Below are 17,393 nucleotides of genomic sequence, written 5' to 3' on the forward strand. Positions count from 1 at the left end.
TTTATATATTAGGTGGACAAAGATGATAGATACAGTGGATATGACATAAAAAGAAATCAGACATCTCAGAAAATGTAGTTGCATTTAATGAACGAACTCTGTAAACGTATACAAGTATGATATTATGGTTTTCTTGTTCTGTGACATTTATTTAGCAGTAGGTTGTGTACGGTACAATAAAATGCAAAAACATTAAAAACAGTGAGTCAGTAAATGCATTATTTGTTCTTTCTAAACGCAAAACAATATATTTTTAAAGGACTCAATATTAATTGAGGGATTTGTGTGTTAAATGATGTGGCTTGATACCGCTCACTGCGAGCCGTTCAAAAATAACTAGACAGAACATAAAAAAAACGCCAAACACACTTTAACATGAAATGGTCAGAAAATACAGTACGACATGATGCCCAAAACGTCCAGCTCTTGTACATAAAAACAGCTGCAAAAACATCGCAAACCATGTGTGAACGGCTCTTAAGAGGTACAGTGTTACAGCCAACCAAAGTGTTCACATTTAAACAAACTAACTGAGGCGTACGTGTGTACTTATAAGGATATTTCAGAGAACACAAACTATTTACAACCTATTGGAGGAAGAAGAAAAAAACCTCCTCCTTTCAATGGCATTGTGTTGTTTTTTTCATGAACTAGTATGGCTTCACTAACAGTCTTTCCTGGCTGCAAGCGTTCAACCTCGTGCTTGTGAAAGTGCTAAAAATAAAGGTTTCACACCGATGCCATAGAAAGACATTTTTGGTTCCCCAAAAAACCTTTCAGTGAACATTCTAAAAAGAACCATTTTGATCCTCTAAAGAATCTTTTGTGGAATGGAAAGATTCCGTGGATGTTCTTCATGGAACCATCAAAGCCAATAAAGAACCTTCATTTTTAAGTGTAGCACTTCAACACTCAGTTTGAGCTCGTGACAATTATACTTGAGGATACGTCCTTTCCCAAATAGTGTCTAGATGCGAATGTCATTCAAACTTTTACTTCAGTCTTGCTTGAATTGCTGCATTTAATTCAAATTACACCAACCTTTGCTCAGCTCATGCGGCCTACAGTTTTTCTGCGGATTTTTGTGGGCGAAATCCAATATGAACATACACATGATTAGGAATTTTACGCGAGGGCGAAAGTTTTTCCCAAAGCAGATTTTGCAACAAGTTCAAACTGGTCACACGGATTCGCTGCATTGACCAACAGAAAGCTGCTTGGTTTGTCACACTTGACATATAAAGTTTCAAGTCGCAATTACGAGCAAAAGTGTAGCAATTGCAAAGTCGCAATTACCATTTTTTACTCTAAATTAAAATGCAGTTCCATAAAAAGTAAATTTTTATGCTAATAGAGTTCTGTTAAAAACCACAAACTGAGCAGTGCTTCAAACATCGCTACACTACTAGATAATTGCGACACCTTTACAATTACCTTATTTATGTTATAATGGGCTTCCATCGCAGACAGCAACATAGTGTCGGCCCAGATCCGGCCCACATCTGGGACATGTCTGGGATATTTGTTCAAAAGCAAAATATGATTTAAATTAAAGGGACAAGGCACGAAAAGAATGACATGCATAAGTATTTAACAAATAAAACTCATAGCAATCAAATAACATGATATTTGCGAATAAAATAGTCAGGCAAAATAAAATGTCTCAAATAGCATGTTAAAAATGAACACATCGCAACAGAATAAAAAAAAATTATAAGGCGCAAATAAGACTTCCTGTGTAGACAGCTTCAATGATTATAAAAGGACTGATTCTGTTCTGATGTGTCGTGACGCACCGCGTGTAGATGTGGCGGTTTACTGCAGTGGCCAACCCTCCACCTGGAAGACCAACTCCACTGCGTCCCGGACGTCATGGACGATGAAGGAAGGCTGAGTCAGGCTGGGGTCGAAGCGGAAGTCCCGGTGACCGTGGAAAATCCGCTGCTCCGTGACCGTCTGCTCGGGGTCGGAGGGCAAGTCCTGTTGGTCTCGGTTGTAGACGCCCGTGCAGACCAGGATTGAGCCGCAGCCTTCAGGAAGACGGTGCTCGAACGAGCCTCCCACCATCACCTGTCCGGAGCATTTGGCATCGTCGGACGCTTCACACGCCGGGTCTCCGGTCACCTGGCTGGCCGAGCCGCCCTGCGCCTGCACCTGGGACCGGCTGCGGTGCATCGCTTTGAGGTAGCGGTTGTACAGGTTTGCACCGTAAATATCAGCCATGGGGTTGTCACTATGAGAGAGACACATGTGCATCAAACGTTTTGACCCAATATTTCTCTGCAAGAAAACAAGACTTAAATTGACAGCAGCCTAATAAACCTGTGTCATTAATGTTAATCAAAGAAAAGCACTCACTGCTCTCGACTGAATCACTTCTGCAGCTTTAATAAGGATTCATTCATTCAATTTATAATGTGTGTTAAGGCAGCCTGGTGTGATTCACTTGCATTTGTGACTAAAAATAGATGTGTGTGAAAATGTCCTTAGGAGCACGTGTGCAAATAAAAGTCCCCACAGCTCATTTAAAAGTCTACAGAAATTCAGTTTTATGAAATGTAAGGTCATTAATATCTTAAATGGTAAAACAAATGTCTTGGTCATTTTAAGAGGTCTTACATTTGGGGATGGAAAACAATGTTTACTTTATAGTGTTTATATTGAAATATGTTGATAAATTATAATAATAATTCTTGCATTTTGCATACATTTTGTGCACACACACACACACACACACACACAGTTAATATTTTTAAATATTTACATAATTATTAAATACAGTTTGAAGCAGAAATATAAAAAAAAACTGTGTATTTTTGAATATATTTTAAATATTTTTGCTTATAAATATCTACTTGTATCCATTTTTTTTTTTAATCCATTTAAAAAATATATATAATAGCAAATATTGGATAGCACCACTAATGTTTTTACTGTGCTACAAGTATTCCTTGTGAAAAAGTGCGTGCCGCCACTGTTCAGACTGAGCGTCAGTTCAAGGTCAATGAAAAAATGTGCGCTAAAAAAATTGCTCATGCATATTAATGTGGTCCGAACTTTACCCAATGGCGTAAAGTCTCTCGACCGGCCGGGTCCAGCCCAGATTCTCGGCCTGTTGTCTAATGAGCAGTTCGGCGTAGTTGTAAGTCACGACGCTGGGCTTCCCAATCAGAGCCTCGTACTTCAGCTCACAGCCTGTTATCTTCTTATAGATGCTCTCCAGGCACACGAGGAACATGCCGTGACCGAATCTAGCAGCACATGAACACAATTTGGTTACATGATCGTTGTTAAAGTCAACATAAAATGGCATTTGCAACCCATTTTTTACTTCAGTATTCTGTTGAATTTCTGGATATTCAGGATATAACAGGATATTCGATAAAAAGGGATTGCCATTATTTTATCCATCAACAATTGATGTGATGGTGTAAAGCGGGCTGCATAAAACCGTTATTATGGCGATTGGTTAACATTACCAAAAGCCATCATGATAACATCAGTCAAAAAGGAAAGTTGTTCCAGACTTGGAGCGAGACAAATATATATATATTTATATAACATTCACTGATGAATAAAACCTGAAGCATGTGTTTAACTATGTGGATTCTACGAAATATATATATATATATATATAAGGTTGGGAATATTATTATTATTTTATTTTTTAAAGAAGTCTTTTGTGTTCACCAAGACTGCATTTATTTGATCAAAAACACAGTAAAAACAGTAACATTATGACATATTATTACAATTTAAAATAACTGTTTTCTATGTGAATATATGTTCAAATGTAATTTATTCCTGTGATCAAAGCTGAATTGTCAGCATCATTACTCCAGTCTTCAGTGTCACATGATCCTTCAGAAATCACTCTAAAATGATGATTTGCTGCTCAAGAAACATTTCTGATTATTATCAATGTTGAAAACAAGTTGTGCTGCTGCATATTTTTTATGATTTTTTCCCCCCAGGATTCTTTGAAGAATAGAAAGTTCAAAAGAACAGCATTAATTTGAAATAGAAATCTTTTGTAACATTATAAATGTATTTACTGTCACTTCTGATCCATTTAATGCCTCCTTGCTGAATAAAATCTTCCTGACACTAACCGAGGGTTTTTGGCTTCGGCCATCCACAGCAGATCCATGTTGCAGGCCAGCACAGGGATGTGTGGGTAATGCAGTGATGTCACCGCGTTTCCTGGCCTCCCATTGGTCAAGAGCACATCAACAATCAGCTGTAAGTTTGTCTCCCACCTGATAGGCTCACCGAACAGGATGACAGCTTTAAAGTGACAGTAAAAACAGAGGTGAGCGGACACGGATCTCAGCCAGAACAGAAAGTGAAACAGGTGGAATGAAACTTACCGTCTATTGGTGGCAAACCTTTAGATGGGGGAATCTTAGGAATATTAAGCACATTATACAGTCAATGCTCAATGCTTAGGATTAGGAATCTGTTCAATTAGTAAGGGTTAATGCCCGACGAGGTGTCCATTGTCAGGTTTTAATGGACGACGGCGAGGTGTGAACCGGCCGACGCGCAGCGGAGGACGGTTGCCTCCACCGAAGTCCATTAAAACCTGACAATGGACACCTCGTCGGGCATTAACCCGCTTATACCATGGTCACTTGCCAAATAACACATTTTTAAAACATTAGTTTATATTTTAATTCGTTTTACAATCGAAATCTAAAGTTACAAGTTACAAACAATAACTTGGTTTCCTTGGTTACGCCTGACGGTTTATTTAGGTGTCCTCTATCACTTTTTAACGGACACCCTGCAGCCAATCAGAATCGAGTATTCACCCAGACCATGGTATAAGTTGTAATGACACCTGCCTCACAAACACAGCTAATAGCAAATGCTAAATTCTCCTGATTTTTACATATTCAGATATTACTGCTTCTACTTACAATGTCTTTGGGTCTGCGATGGTGATCCACCATGTCCTGGAGAGGAAACGCCTCCCTTAGCATGTCAATGGTCACGACGTTCTTGAAACCTACACTGGAGTTTATTTGATCAAGGACAAATTTAGATATAAAAGCCATAACACACACACAGTTATATTTACACGTTTATACTACGGGGCTGTTGAATGCTTGATTATAAAACGGATAGTTGATTCTTGATTCTGATTGGTTGAGCCGCGTTCGAAGCCGTTGTAAATTACTCAACAAACACACACCTGTGACTGCATTAGATTAGTGTTACTGCGCAACTGCCGTTTGTGATTCTTTGCTTAGCAACTTATTTGGGACTACATTGCTTGGCGGAGGAATAAATGTGTTATAACGTTATATTTTTTGTTGCAGGTGTTTATTTTATGAATAAAATAAATATTAAAAATCTATATTTTTATGGACTAACCGTTTAAAAAAAGCTATAAGCCCCTTGAAGCCGTGTTTTACAGTGGATTTAGAACAGCTATAGAACAACTCGGCTCCGCGTCGGGCCTAACAACGCCCCTTAGCTGGTCTAAATCCACTGTAAAACACGGCTTCAAGGGGCTTATTGCTTTTTTATGCACTAACGAGGTAATAGCGGCGCTGTTCTTAACAGCAGTTAAACTTACAGTTTATCTATTAGTAGAGACGCTGCTGCCGAACACTGTTGAGAGAAGCACAGACGGAGGTAATTAATACACGCTTGATAACTCTCTCTCTCTCTCTCTAGTAACTGCACTAGACTGCTATCAGTGGCTTAAGTCTCTAAAATTACATTTTGGAATTAGCAATGGAGGCTTGGGATTAGATGTGTAAGTAATATATAACATCTGAACAATTTTTTGTTAAATTATTTGTTTTAAGGTATGGTCGTAACCTTAGTATAAGTGGAATAATTAATTCCAGTCTGTTGAATTAGTAAAAAATAATGCACATCCGAGATGTAACGGCCACAATGCGAAAGGGTGTGTAAAGTAGGGGTTGCACGGACTAGTCGAGTAGTCGAGAGATCGACTACTTTAACCACTACCCGGAGCTGTCGAAAACAATCGACTACTCGAGCGTGCAATATCCATAAATGAATTGAAAATAGCGAACGTCACCAACAGACACCACACATCAGATGTGTGGAAGTATTTCATCAAGGATGACAGAAATATTGTAATTTGCCAACTCTGTAAGGGGCCGTTCACATATGCGTCTAAAAATGAGTGGAAAGCGCGGCTGTGTCACTGTCTCCTCCTTCTTGCGCCCCCGTGGCGTCTTTCGTTGCTATGCAACCACCATGAACCGCGCTCTATGAAAACAAATTAATTTAAAATGGCGAACGTCACCAATAGACATCACACATCAGATGTGTGGAAGTATTTCATAAAGAATGACAAAAATATAGTAATTTGCCAACTCTGTAACACTACTTTAAAATACAGCAGCAGTACGACATCTATGCACAACCATCTACGACTGAAACATCCAACAACGAAGGCAAATGTTAGTGAGACGCACACCGTCACAAGGCAAAGATCAAGCCTGCATCCCTCTCACGTCGATGCGCTTGTATTTCTAAATGCAAACCAGCGATCCACGAGCTCGACCAAAGACTGCGTGTGGTGGCGAGAGGACAATAGTGACGATGACTTGTGTTAGTCTATAAACTTTCAAGACAATTGAAGTAAGATACTTCTTGTTATTACTGTTGATAATTTGGTAAATATAAAATGATTAAATGAAATGTACTCTGTGATTAAATGAACCGTTTTAACTGTTTTACTAATGTTTTAAAAATGAACCGTTTAAACTGTTTTACTGAAGTTTTAATTTGTTTTATCAAACAGTTTAGAATTTTTGAATGACGCGTAATTATTGCGTTAGCCGTTACTTTCTATGGATTTTTCTTTTAACGTACATTTCTCTGTTACATGTCATAATTATAATGTTTTTGCATTACTTTATTGTTGCATTAGGCTATGAAATTAATAAAAATTTATTGATAAGAACTATTTCATGTTTTTTCATTTACAGTAGCATGAACCACGAGTAGTCGAGTAACTCGAGTATTGTTTTGATAAGAAACCGACTAGCAGAAATCAGTAGTCGTGCAACCCCTACTGTAAAGTAATAGAAAAGAATGCACACCCTTTCAATTTATATACAGATACTGTATATTATATTATCTGTATAATAATAATTATTTATAACTATTTTATAATTATAGTCATTTAAATCAAGGTAAAGGATACTTGTGTGCAACTTCCACCACGGGCCCCTGTCCGGACACCAGCACGCACAGGTCATGGAACTGAGTGAAAACCCTCAGAGGACTGTGGGACAGCACCACCTGGTCTGGTGACACCTGTTCAGAGAAAGCAAACCGCCATGTCTTACTCTCAGACACTGTAAACAAATCAAATGTTGTGTTTAAACTGTCGACAGTGCAAACGGAGCAGCCTGGAAGGATGAAATATTTGTCGTCAGGTGTTGTCACCTCAACCTCCAGAAGGTGAGACAGCTGCTCGGCTTTGGTTTGCCGGAGAGAGTTCCCCGCGTTCGTCACAAACACCACAGGAACCTTGTATTTCCCGTCGCCGTCCACCAGGTCCCTAAAACACTGTTTAGCTGCAGGGATGGGCGTCCGTCCACGTACCAGCACTCCATCAATGTCAAACAGAAGCCCAAACAAGCTGCGGTCCGGTTCATCCTCAAAACAAATATCATAATTACATGGTTTGTTAGTACTCACTTTTTATCAAGTCAAGTCACCTTTATTTATATAGCGCTTTATACAAGACAGATTGTTTCAAAACATCTTTACAGTGATAAACCAGGAAAAACTGACCAACTGTACACATAACACATTCACAAGGTTAAAGGTCGTGATTAAAGTCACACTGGTGATAGTTTGTCTTAGTTGGGGATTTGAACCTACAACCTTCAGATCAAATTGAGGCTCAAATTGAACCATGAAAGCCACACCATCCCCCAATAACAAGGTGTCTCATACCGTAGACTGTTTTCACATTTCCTGCAAAAGGAAAGTGAAACCTTGAGTATATCATCCACTCACATTTGCTGCGCTATTTAGGGGAAAACATCCCACAGTAAAGAAATCCAGGTGAAAGTTCATGTAGATCAATTGCAAAAAGTTCCATTCACTTGCTGAATATTAATTACTCTCAAAATAACTATATATATATATATATACAGCATATATGTTAACTAGTTGCTTATTAGAATATTAATAGGATACTGGCTGTTTATTAGTAGGCTACTTATTATGCACATCAATGCATTATCCTGCATGACCCTATTCTACCTAAAATTAACAACTAAGTTACCTAACCTTACTAACTATTAATAAGCAGAAATTAGAAGTTTATTGGGGCAAAAGTCGTAGTTAATAGTTATTTAATAGTGAGAATTGTACCCTAAACTAAAGTGTGACCATATACCATAATTATTGGGCCGAATGTTGTCTAGATAGGCAGCTCACTACGAATTGAAATACAGCCCAACACTGACTAGAGACTCATAACAAAACAACAACAAAAGCCTTTTAACACATAACACCACTCGGTTTGTTGTGGTCATGCGTGTTAGTTTGGTCATGATTATTACATTTTGAAAACTAATAACAATAATACTGAGCATGAACTCACTGTGCTGTAGCGACGCTGCGTCTGCGCAAAAGCAGCCGATGCATTAGTGACTTTCCTGCTCAATTTCACGCCTGTCCACCCGATCCTAAACATATTCAAGCGGGGAAACATCTCTGAGGAAAAACAAACGAGGAAACGAGACAACGTTTCTACTTTGACCTGAGCATGACTCTGCACTGCTGCTAACCACAGCCCGCATGCTATCAGCAGCTGCCAAACATGTTTAGGCCACGTATTAGATGGCCCTTATCTATATCAATGCATGTGTGTTGTGTGTCAGTAGAAACGAGTGTAGAACTGACAGGCAGTCGCCAGTGCGCGCTCGTGTTCTTGCGCAGACTCAGAACGCGTTTCATTAAACACACACTTCCGGTTTGTAAGCGGTGTGTTTTGAAAACGAGGAGTGCCAGTGAACGCTGTGAACGCACACAGAAGGTAACGTTAACGTAACTAAATAAAAAAATGTACTTATATTTATTTATTTTTACCACGAGAATATGATTATAACAAATGTTTAATAGTTTGAGCATAGGTAAATATAAGAAATGGGGTACATGTAGCCAGCTAGTTTGACCATTAACAACCGTTAACGTTATATTTTATTGTTTTTTTAATTTTATTGTACTTTACAGTAAATATTTACTTAACATCTGACAGGTTGATTAATAAATAAAGTGACCATTTAATTATGTCGTTAATCTATTGGTCCAAATAAACCTGTATAACACTGTTTGTTTGTTCAAACTTCCCACCGCAAAGCGTCTTTGTTTACATGACAACCATAACGTGCTGATCATAAGAGTTTTTATTTAGCGAATATTTTATGAATCTTGATCTGGTGCATGTTGTCTTTGTTTACCTTATTTTAAGAGTATAGTTTGACCACCTACAGCTCATTATATTCAGGTGAAATTTACTTCAAAATGTAAAATGTAGCTTATTTTTTTTCCATTTTAATGTTATTTGAGTGCACCACATTATAGTATTTTTTATTATTATTTTAGGCCATACTCACTGTGATGATGGATTCTCCTCCTACAAAAGGGCATAAAAGGTAAATATAATTTATTAACACTGATTAAGAACCTGATTAAGAAATGTATTTTCTTTTTTATGACCATTAAGACTTTCTAACAAGAAAGTTCTTTACAAGTAATTTACTATTTTCATTATTTTTTACATCCCCATGATCCCCCAAATTCTCATTATCATAATCTAATTTTACAATTTCCAGTATTCTTGCTGATTACTTCCATCACATTCTCCTGTATAATTCCTTCATTTATAATACAATGGTTGAAATAAAGGCAGAAAAATGTGAACCACCATGCAAAATTTATAGATCATTCATAGAGAGAGAGAGAGAGATACCATTGTTGACCATATGCATGTATGAAGCATGTATGAAATCCCAAACGACACATTTTGAAGTGCTGAAGCTGCTCTCCTCCTCTTCCTCTCTCAGTCAGCTCGAGTCTCCGCTGCCCTCCATCCCAGAGCGTCTGGCGTTCCTGCGGCCGTCCCGCGAGCTGCTGGACTTCTACAGGCAGAAGGTGGCTCAGTTCGACGGAGAACATGAAGACCTGCTGCAGATGCTGGAGAAGTACAGGAGCACCGCAGAGGAGCAGGTCAGCCCTCTTCACCTGGATTAGCTTTCTTTCTTTCTTTTTATGTATAATTTTATTGAGCAGATTCTTAAGTGACAATATGCATGACATATATGAAAAACATCACAACCTGCTGTTTTTCTTTTTTTTTTTAACATCCGTAGAAATAAATAAAAGAAGAAAAATTATACAAATATACAGAACACTCTTAACCCTCACCCATCCCAAATTATCCCACAAAAAGAAGAAAAAAAAAGATGTTTAATTTTTTCCAGGTGTAGAAAGGACATTAAGTCCTGCAGCCAAGAAAAATGAGAAGGCTGGGCATGAGGATTACCAATGCAGCAATATTCGTCTTCTGGCTACCATTGAAGCAAAAGCAATAATATCAGCTTGACGATTATACAAGCCATCAACAGGTGTTACTCCAAAAATGACAATTATTGGGCAGGGTTTCACAGAGACATTAAAGGGATAGTTCACCTAAAAATGAAAATTTTGTCAGTAATTACTCTCCCTCATGTTGTTCCAACCCCGTAAGACACAAATGAAGATATTTTTGAGTAAATCTGAGAGCTGTCTCACTCCTCCATAGGCTTCTATTGTAATTGTAACTTGTCGGCCCATAAAGTTAGAAAAGACGATGTTTAAAATAGTCCAAGTGACTACAGTGACTCAACCTTAAGTTTATCAAGCGACGAGAATACTTTTTGTGCACAATTTTTTATTTCAACTATTCATGTTTTGTGAGTTCATGTAGTGTAACAGCGCAGCGCTTCTGGGTTGTACGTCAGAACGGAGGCTCACTATTGGCCAGCATCACACACATGACCAGCGTCGGCCAATAGTGAGCCTCCGTTCTGACGTACAACCCAGAAGCGCTGCGCTGTTACACTACGTGAACTCACTGCTGGGGATTGGATCATGTTTCTACTCTCTCCGTCGGTGTGTGTACATGTAACGCTGTGTGTTGTCGTGCAGCACAAGTTGCAGTGGGAGGTCCGTCAGCGCGAGGAGGAGATCGTGGAGCTCCAGAACGCTCTCAGCGATATGCAGGTGTATCTGTTCCAGGAGAGAGAGCAAGCGCTGCGACTGTACGCCGAGAACGACCGCCTCAAAATCAGGTCAGATGTCTGGTAGCACTCTAGATACGATAGCACAAGCATGATCAGTGAGATGAGCACAAGTCTGAAGGCTTCGTTTGCGGTCACAGAGAGCTGGAGGACCGGAAAAAGATCCAGCATCTTTTAGCGCTGGTGGGACCGGATCCAGGCGAGATCACGTACTTCCATCGAGAGCCTCCCAATAAGGTTCAGAAGAATACAAAGCAACCTTATTTTGCTATTTTATGGCCACCTGTGAAGTATTATGCTTTATTTCGGTCTGCAAAGTACTCATGAATTTTGTTTTATTTAGGTCACAATCCCTCAGAAGAAGGTCCAGCTGAGATCACATGAGGAGTCAAAGGTGGCAAAACCAAGACCTGTGTGTGCGAAAGGTTTGACACCACCTTTGCTTTTTTAAAGTTTTAGAGGTAAAATACTGATTAAATTGTAGCAGCTGTATGGGTGGATTGGTATTATTTTGTAATTAAGGACTCATCTTGTCTATGTAAGAGGAGAATAGCGGTACTTTAACAGCATGTGGTGTTTTTCAAACCACAGGAAGCAAGAAATCGTCCAAAGAAGAAGACAGCAGAAGTTCAGAGCAATACAAGAGAGACAACCAGACGTTACTGCTGCAGGTGTGTGTGTGTGTGTATGTGTGTGTGTGTGCAAAAGCTATTTCATGCATTCTTATGCTGATATGTGCGTACTGCGTATGAAACTAACCCTGAATGTATTACTGCTGTTTTCTGTAACTATGTTCATCAGAAGTCCTACAACGTTATGGTTTAATTAGTCAATATGTGAGGATAAATAGATGTGTTTTCATCCTGAAATGCGAGGCAAATGTTGGATCACAATAATTAGGAACCAGTTTCCACAAATCCCTTCACTCGATTGGGATGTTGTCTTTAATTCTGGAAGGCAATGGCAGTGACTTTAACATCGAGCGTATTAAACACATATTTATACCGATTTCATCAGGCGCCGAAAATTCTTCAAAAAGAACACATAGAATGGCCTTCTCAGCTGCCGTAGTTGTAACTCTTGGGTCATCAGAACAGGGTGCTCAACGCACCACCGTTTCTATTTAAAAAACGTTTTGCAACTTTTTGTCTGGGTTGAACGCAGCCCAGTTCTCAGAAGTAATTTATGGTTTTAATCAGTGTTGGGGAAAGTTACTTTGTAAAGTAATGCATTACAATATTGCGTTGCTCCCTTAAAAAGTAACTCATTGTGTTACTTAGTTATTTTTTTAATGCGGATAGGTAATGCGTTACGTTACTTTTGCATTACTTTTTCTGACCTGGGCTTGGGCTAGTTTTTTTATAACTAAAAAGTTATATTTTTGTGCAAATGTAAAGGCCCTTTCAGACCAAAGTTTAAATAATAAGGCTGAAGGAAATGCAAATTCACGCGTGTACAGTGGACTGCGCAGCTCAAACAAACCTTTCAGCTGCTGCCGTTCTGGATCACAGAAGAATCGGATGCAGGAGAAGAAATTTGAAAACTTACTTAAAAAAATTAAAATAAATCTATAGTAATTTTTGCTTATGGTTTAACTGAATCATCGAAGATCAGCAACAAGTAAATTTGTCAATAAAGTGAGATTAAATGCATACAAATATTTGTTTTATTTAACATATTTAATTATTGGAGGTTTGCGTATTATTCTGATTTTATATTTAACTGATTTTATTCATTTTGAGGAATACTAAATCTTTTTTGTGCAAGTGAGATTAGTAAATGCATGCTCACATTTAGATGACAATAACCATCATGTTCACACACAGCGTCTTTGCACTTACTCACAATTTTCCTCAACATCGGGACAGGCCAGCTGTCAGTCAATAAATGTGAAAAAGTAATTTTCATTACTTATTTGATATTTTCTTATCTCCGATATTTTGCTGTAAATTTAAAAGTAATGCGTTACTTTACTAGTTACTTGAAAAAAGTAATCTGATTACGTAACTCAAGTTACTTGTAATGACTGAGTTACCCCAACACTTAAAGGAGAACTCCGGTCAATTTTAACATTGAGCTCAATTTTTAGTAAATTTGGAGTGCTGTCAATACAGAGAACAACGACAAAAATCGGTGTTGCCTACACCGTGTTATCCTCTTTTTAAAATTTGCACCCTATTGACTTGAATGGGGCAAGTTTTAAACCTGCTTTTAGCCTCTTAACATCCTTAATGTTTCATTACAAGTGCCCAGCCATGTTGAGTGATTCCTTCAGAGTGAACACGAGTGAATCTGACTGCAGTAGATGTGAAAGATATGAATAAAAAGTTCCTGTTTTCGGTCGAAGTCCAAAGTAGTCGATTGTCGAGTTCACGCGCGTGATCTAAGTAACTAAACCTATGCGCTTCAACTCGACAATCGACTACTTTGGACTTCGACCGAAAACAGGAACTAAATACAGGTATGTGCGCTGGCTGATATAACATCATTTTTATTCATGTCTTTCACATCTACTGCAGTCAGATTCACTCGTGTTCACTCTGAAGGAATCACTCAACATGGCTGGGCACTTGTAATGAAACATTAAGGATGTTAAGAGGCTAAAAGCAGGTTTAAAACTTGCCCCATTCAAGTCAATAGGGTGCAAATTTTAAAAAGAGGATAACACGGTGTAGGCAACACCGATTTTTGTCGTTGTTCTCTGTATTGACAGCACTCCAAATTTACAAAAAATTGAGCTCAATGTTAAAATTGACCGGAGTTCTCCTTTAATGCTCAGTGTGCTCATGGATGCTGTTCCTCCATTGGTCCAGGTGGAGGCGCTGCAGGCTCAGATGGAGGAGCAGACGCGGCTGGCTAAAGAGCAGGTGGAGGCGCTGCTGGAGGACAGACGCATTCACCTGGAGGAGAGACAGGTTCAGCACCAGCGGGACCAGGAGAGAATCACGGCCCTCGCCGAAAAGTAAGTCCATCCCTCCTTCTGTTTCAACAAACCCTGAACCCGGAGCATCAAACTCTCTCTCATCTGGCGTTCTCAGACTCCAGCGCACGCAGAATCTGCTGTACGAGAGCACGAGGGATTTCCTGCAGCTGAAGTTCTCCAGTCGAGCTCACGAGAAGAGCTGGATGGTGGAGAAGGACCGTCTTCTGCGAGAGCTGGACTCCTGTCAGGAGCGACTGCGCGAGGACCACAGTTTCCACGAGCAGCGTCCGTCAGCAGACCCGCTGGTCATCACACACAACCCCGAGAGCAGCCACACACACCGGGACGAGATCAGGGTCAGAAAGATCATTTTGATCTAATAGTGTGATATTATGAACATGTTATTTAAGAATTAAAAAATCGTTCTAAATGTACTAAAGCCAGAGAAAAAGTATTGTTTTCTGGAAAATATTATTGTTAAAAACATTTTTTTTAATGTCTTTATAGTTTTCATACATTTTTTAATTATTAGTTTTAATTTTGTTCATCTAGCTAAACTAAGAAATGTGTATAAATATATATGTGTGTGTGTGTATATATATATATGTATATGTGTGTGTGTGTGTATATATATATATATATATATATTATATACATGTATGTGTGTGTGTGTGTATATATATATATATATATATAAATATATATATGTGTATATATATATATATATATATATATGTGTGTTAATATATAATATTTATTTAATATCACATTTATATAATCTTTAGGTATATATATATATATATAGTTGGCTTTAATTCATAATGTCTTTGTGCTAGATAGACAAACTGGTTTACAACTGTACTCCGCAAGTCTTTATCCAGCTCTCACAAGTGATTTTGTCTTTTTTTTTCCCCAGCAGGCTTTGCAAGAGGAACTGAAACAGGCTCATAGACTGTCTGACATGTACCGAGATCAGTGTGTGAATCTGGAGACGGACCTGTCGCAGATCAGAGAAGAGGGCGACGTGGGCCGAGAGATCTTCAAAGTACGCAAACTAACTCTTAGTTCACCAGAAGAAAACTAAGAAATGATTGCTCACCCTCCTTCATGTGTGCATGCAAAGACTTTAGAGCAGCCTAAACATCACACTAAATATCTCCTTTTTATGTTCTATTAAAAAAAAAAGAGAAGTAATATCTAGAGACATGAGAGTGAGACGCCTTTGACATTAAAACATTTTATTGAAGAGTTGGTCGTTTAAATGTCAAACTAGCTTCTGAATTTTGAGTTTGTGTGTGTGTGTGTGTTCAGGAGCGCTCTGACAAGATGGCCAATCGTCTGCAGCTAATGACTCAACGTTACGAAGCTCTGGAGAAAAGACGGGTCATGGAGGTGGAGGGATTCAAGACCGACATCAAGCACCTGCGGCAGAAAGTCAAAGATGTGGAGAAACATCTCTTTAAAGTCAGTCAGCGCTCTCATTTGTCTCTTCTATACTGTTTATACGCCTCTTGAAAAACATTTGTGCAAACTGTGGCTTATTTTCAGCTACACACAAACAACGAAATTGTCTGATATCATTATATATGAAATTGGAAACTATTTGTTAGACGTTCATATTATAATTAACTGTTTTCCCGCCAGCGTTTTTGAAAAAAGTTGCGAGCCACCGCCAGTATTTTTTTATCATTTTCACAAGTTTTATGGTCCAGAATATTTTGTTGTATGGATATCTGAATATGCAATATATCAAAACAAACAAAAAAGTTTTATTCTAGCTTAATGCATTTTTTTATAAACACTTGAATGCTGGTAAGATTCCTAAAAAAGCATTATTTTAATCAAAAAGCTGAGAAAAATCTAGTTTTTGTCCGATTACATCTGGATGAGATTCAGAACGGTGATTAAAACACAGATGTAAATCGAGTTCATCAACACCCCAAGCTTCACAGTCCTACATCTCGTCCTAGGCATTCAGAAACTTTAGGCAGTTTTGATTTGTATACCGTTTATGGCATTATTTAATATATGCATGTTTACTTTACATATGTGACCATATGTCACACAAAACCAGTCACATGTCGCACAGGTATATTTGTGGCAGTCAAAATTATAGATTTTTCTTTTATGCCAAAAATCATTAGGGTATTGAGTAAAGATCATGTTGCATGAAGATATTTTGTAAATTTTCTACCGTAAATATATAAAAAAAAAAAAATTGTGAGTGAATGCAGCACAATCGTGAACATAAATGCACAACTTTAAAGGAGATTTTCTAAATATTTTTATTTTTTTGCATCCTCAGATTCCAGATTTTCAAATAGTTGCATCTCGACCAAATATTCTCAATTTCAAAAAATGTACCCATGTGACTGGTTTTGTGGTCCAGGGTCACATATGCTATCGCTTTTTTCTGCTGGAAATTTCCATCAATGGCGTGGAAAGAGTTAATAGTGCAAAATCTGCAAATCTATTTCAAATGATGCAGATAATAATGATTAATGACTGTCTCTTCCACTAGTTGACGCTCAACGTGGGCCCTAACCAAGACCTGGCGATTCTCCACGAAGTGCGTCAGACCAACAGCCGCACGGTAAAGGTCCAGGATGAGCTGAAGAACCTGAAAGCCAAAATCTACAGAATGGAGAACGATCTGAGATTCTGCTGAAGACTCGTCATGTGGATTGATTTAGGCATTTGCATATGGAAATATGAACTCTATCCGCTATTGGATCATATTGTTGGTCTCGGATTATGTTGTTCACACTATTTTTACCAAGGATTTGGAGCATGAGGAACTCCTGAGACTTAAGACTGGATGAATGATTCAGAAGAAAGTCGGACGTGTGTTTATTTGTGCTGTTGCATTTTCTATTATTAGATAAATAAAGGTTGATTTTTGTATTCAATATGAAAGTGATCACGATTTTTAACTGGTCTGAGACAATGACGAACAACACAAGGCCAATGTTCATTTTATAGCTTTTAAACATATTTCTTAAGACAAAAACAATACTGAAATGCTTGGAAGAGACAAAAAACTAAAACATACAGATGACTGATGAAAAGAAAAAAAAAAAAAAAAACCTATTACTATATATATATATATATATATATATATATATATATTTACCCACATATACATGTTTTATAAATGTATGTGTGTGTAAAAAATGAAT

The 17,393-nt window shown here is 38.1% G+C and overlaps 2 protein-coding genes across 2 annotated transcripts; one reads left to right on the forward strand and one right to left on the reverse strand.

The window, feature by feature from the left end:
* Positions 1 to 70: 70 nt before the first annotated feature.
* Positions 71 to 8,746, reverse strand: hdhd5 (haloacid dehalogenase like hydrolase domain containing 5). Its single transcript, XM_079603491.1, has 8 exons — positions 8,612 to 8,746; positions 7,441 to 7,653; positions 7,196 to 7,308; positions 4,923 to 5,016; positions 4,371 to 4,404; positions 4,113 to 4,287; positions 3,063 to 3,251; positions 71 to 2,233 (listed from the first exon to the last, which is right to left on the reverse strand). Exons 1-8 carry the CDS (start codon positions 8,720 to 8,722, stop codon positions 1,816 to 1,818), a joined length of 1,347 nt encoding a protein of 448 aa, XP_079459617.1. The 5' UTR covers positions 8,723 to 8,746; the 3' UTR covers positions 71 to 1,815.
* Positions 8,415 to 17,180, forward strand: ccdc77 (coiled-coil domain containing 77). Its single transcript, XM_079603490.1, has 12 exons — positions 8,415 to 9,046; positions 9,616 to 9,665; positions 10,077 to 10,239; positions 11,200 to 11,342; positions 11,432 to 11,528; positions 11,635 to 11,716; positions 11,883 to 11,962; positions 14,105 to 14,253; positions 14,330 to 14,570; positions 15,134 to 15,259; positions 15,526 to 15,678; positions 16,736 to 17,180. The coding sequence occupies exons 1-12, from the start codon at positions 8,831 to 8,833 to the stop codon at positions 16,880 to 16,882; spliced, it is 1,647 nt and encodes a 548-aa protein (XP_079459616.1). The 5' UTR covers positions 8,415 to 8,830; the 3' UTR covers positions 16,883 to 17,180.
* The last annotated feature ends 213 nt before the right edge of the window (positions 17,181 to 17,393 follow it).

Source organism: Phoxinus phoxinus, assembly GCF_949152265.1.
Source record: "Phoxinus phoxinus genome assembly, chromosome: 25".
Taxonomy (NCBI): Eukaryota; Metazoa; Chordata; class Actinopteri; order Cypriniformes; family Leuciscidae; genus Phoxinus; species Phoxinus phoxinus.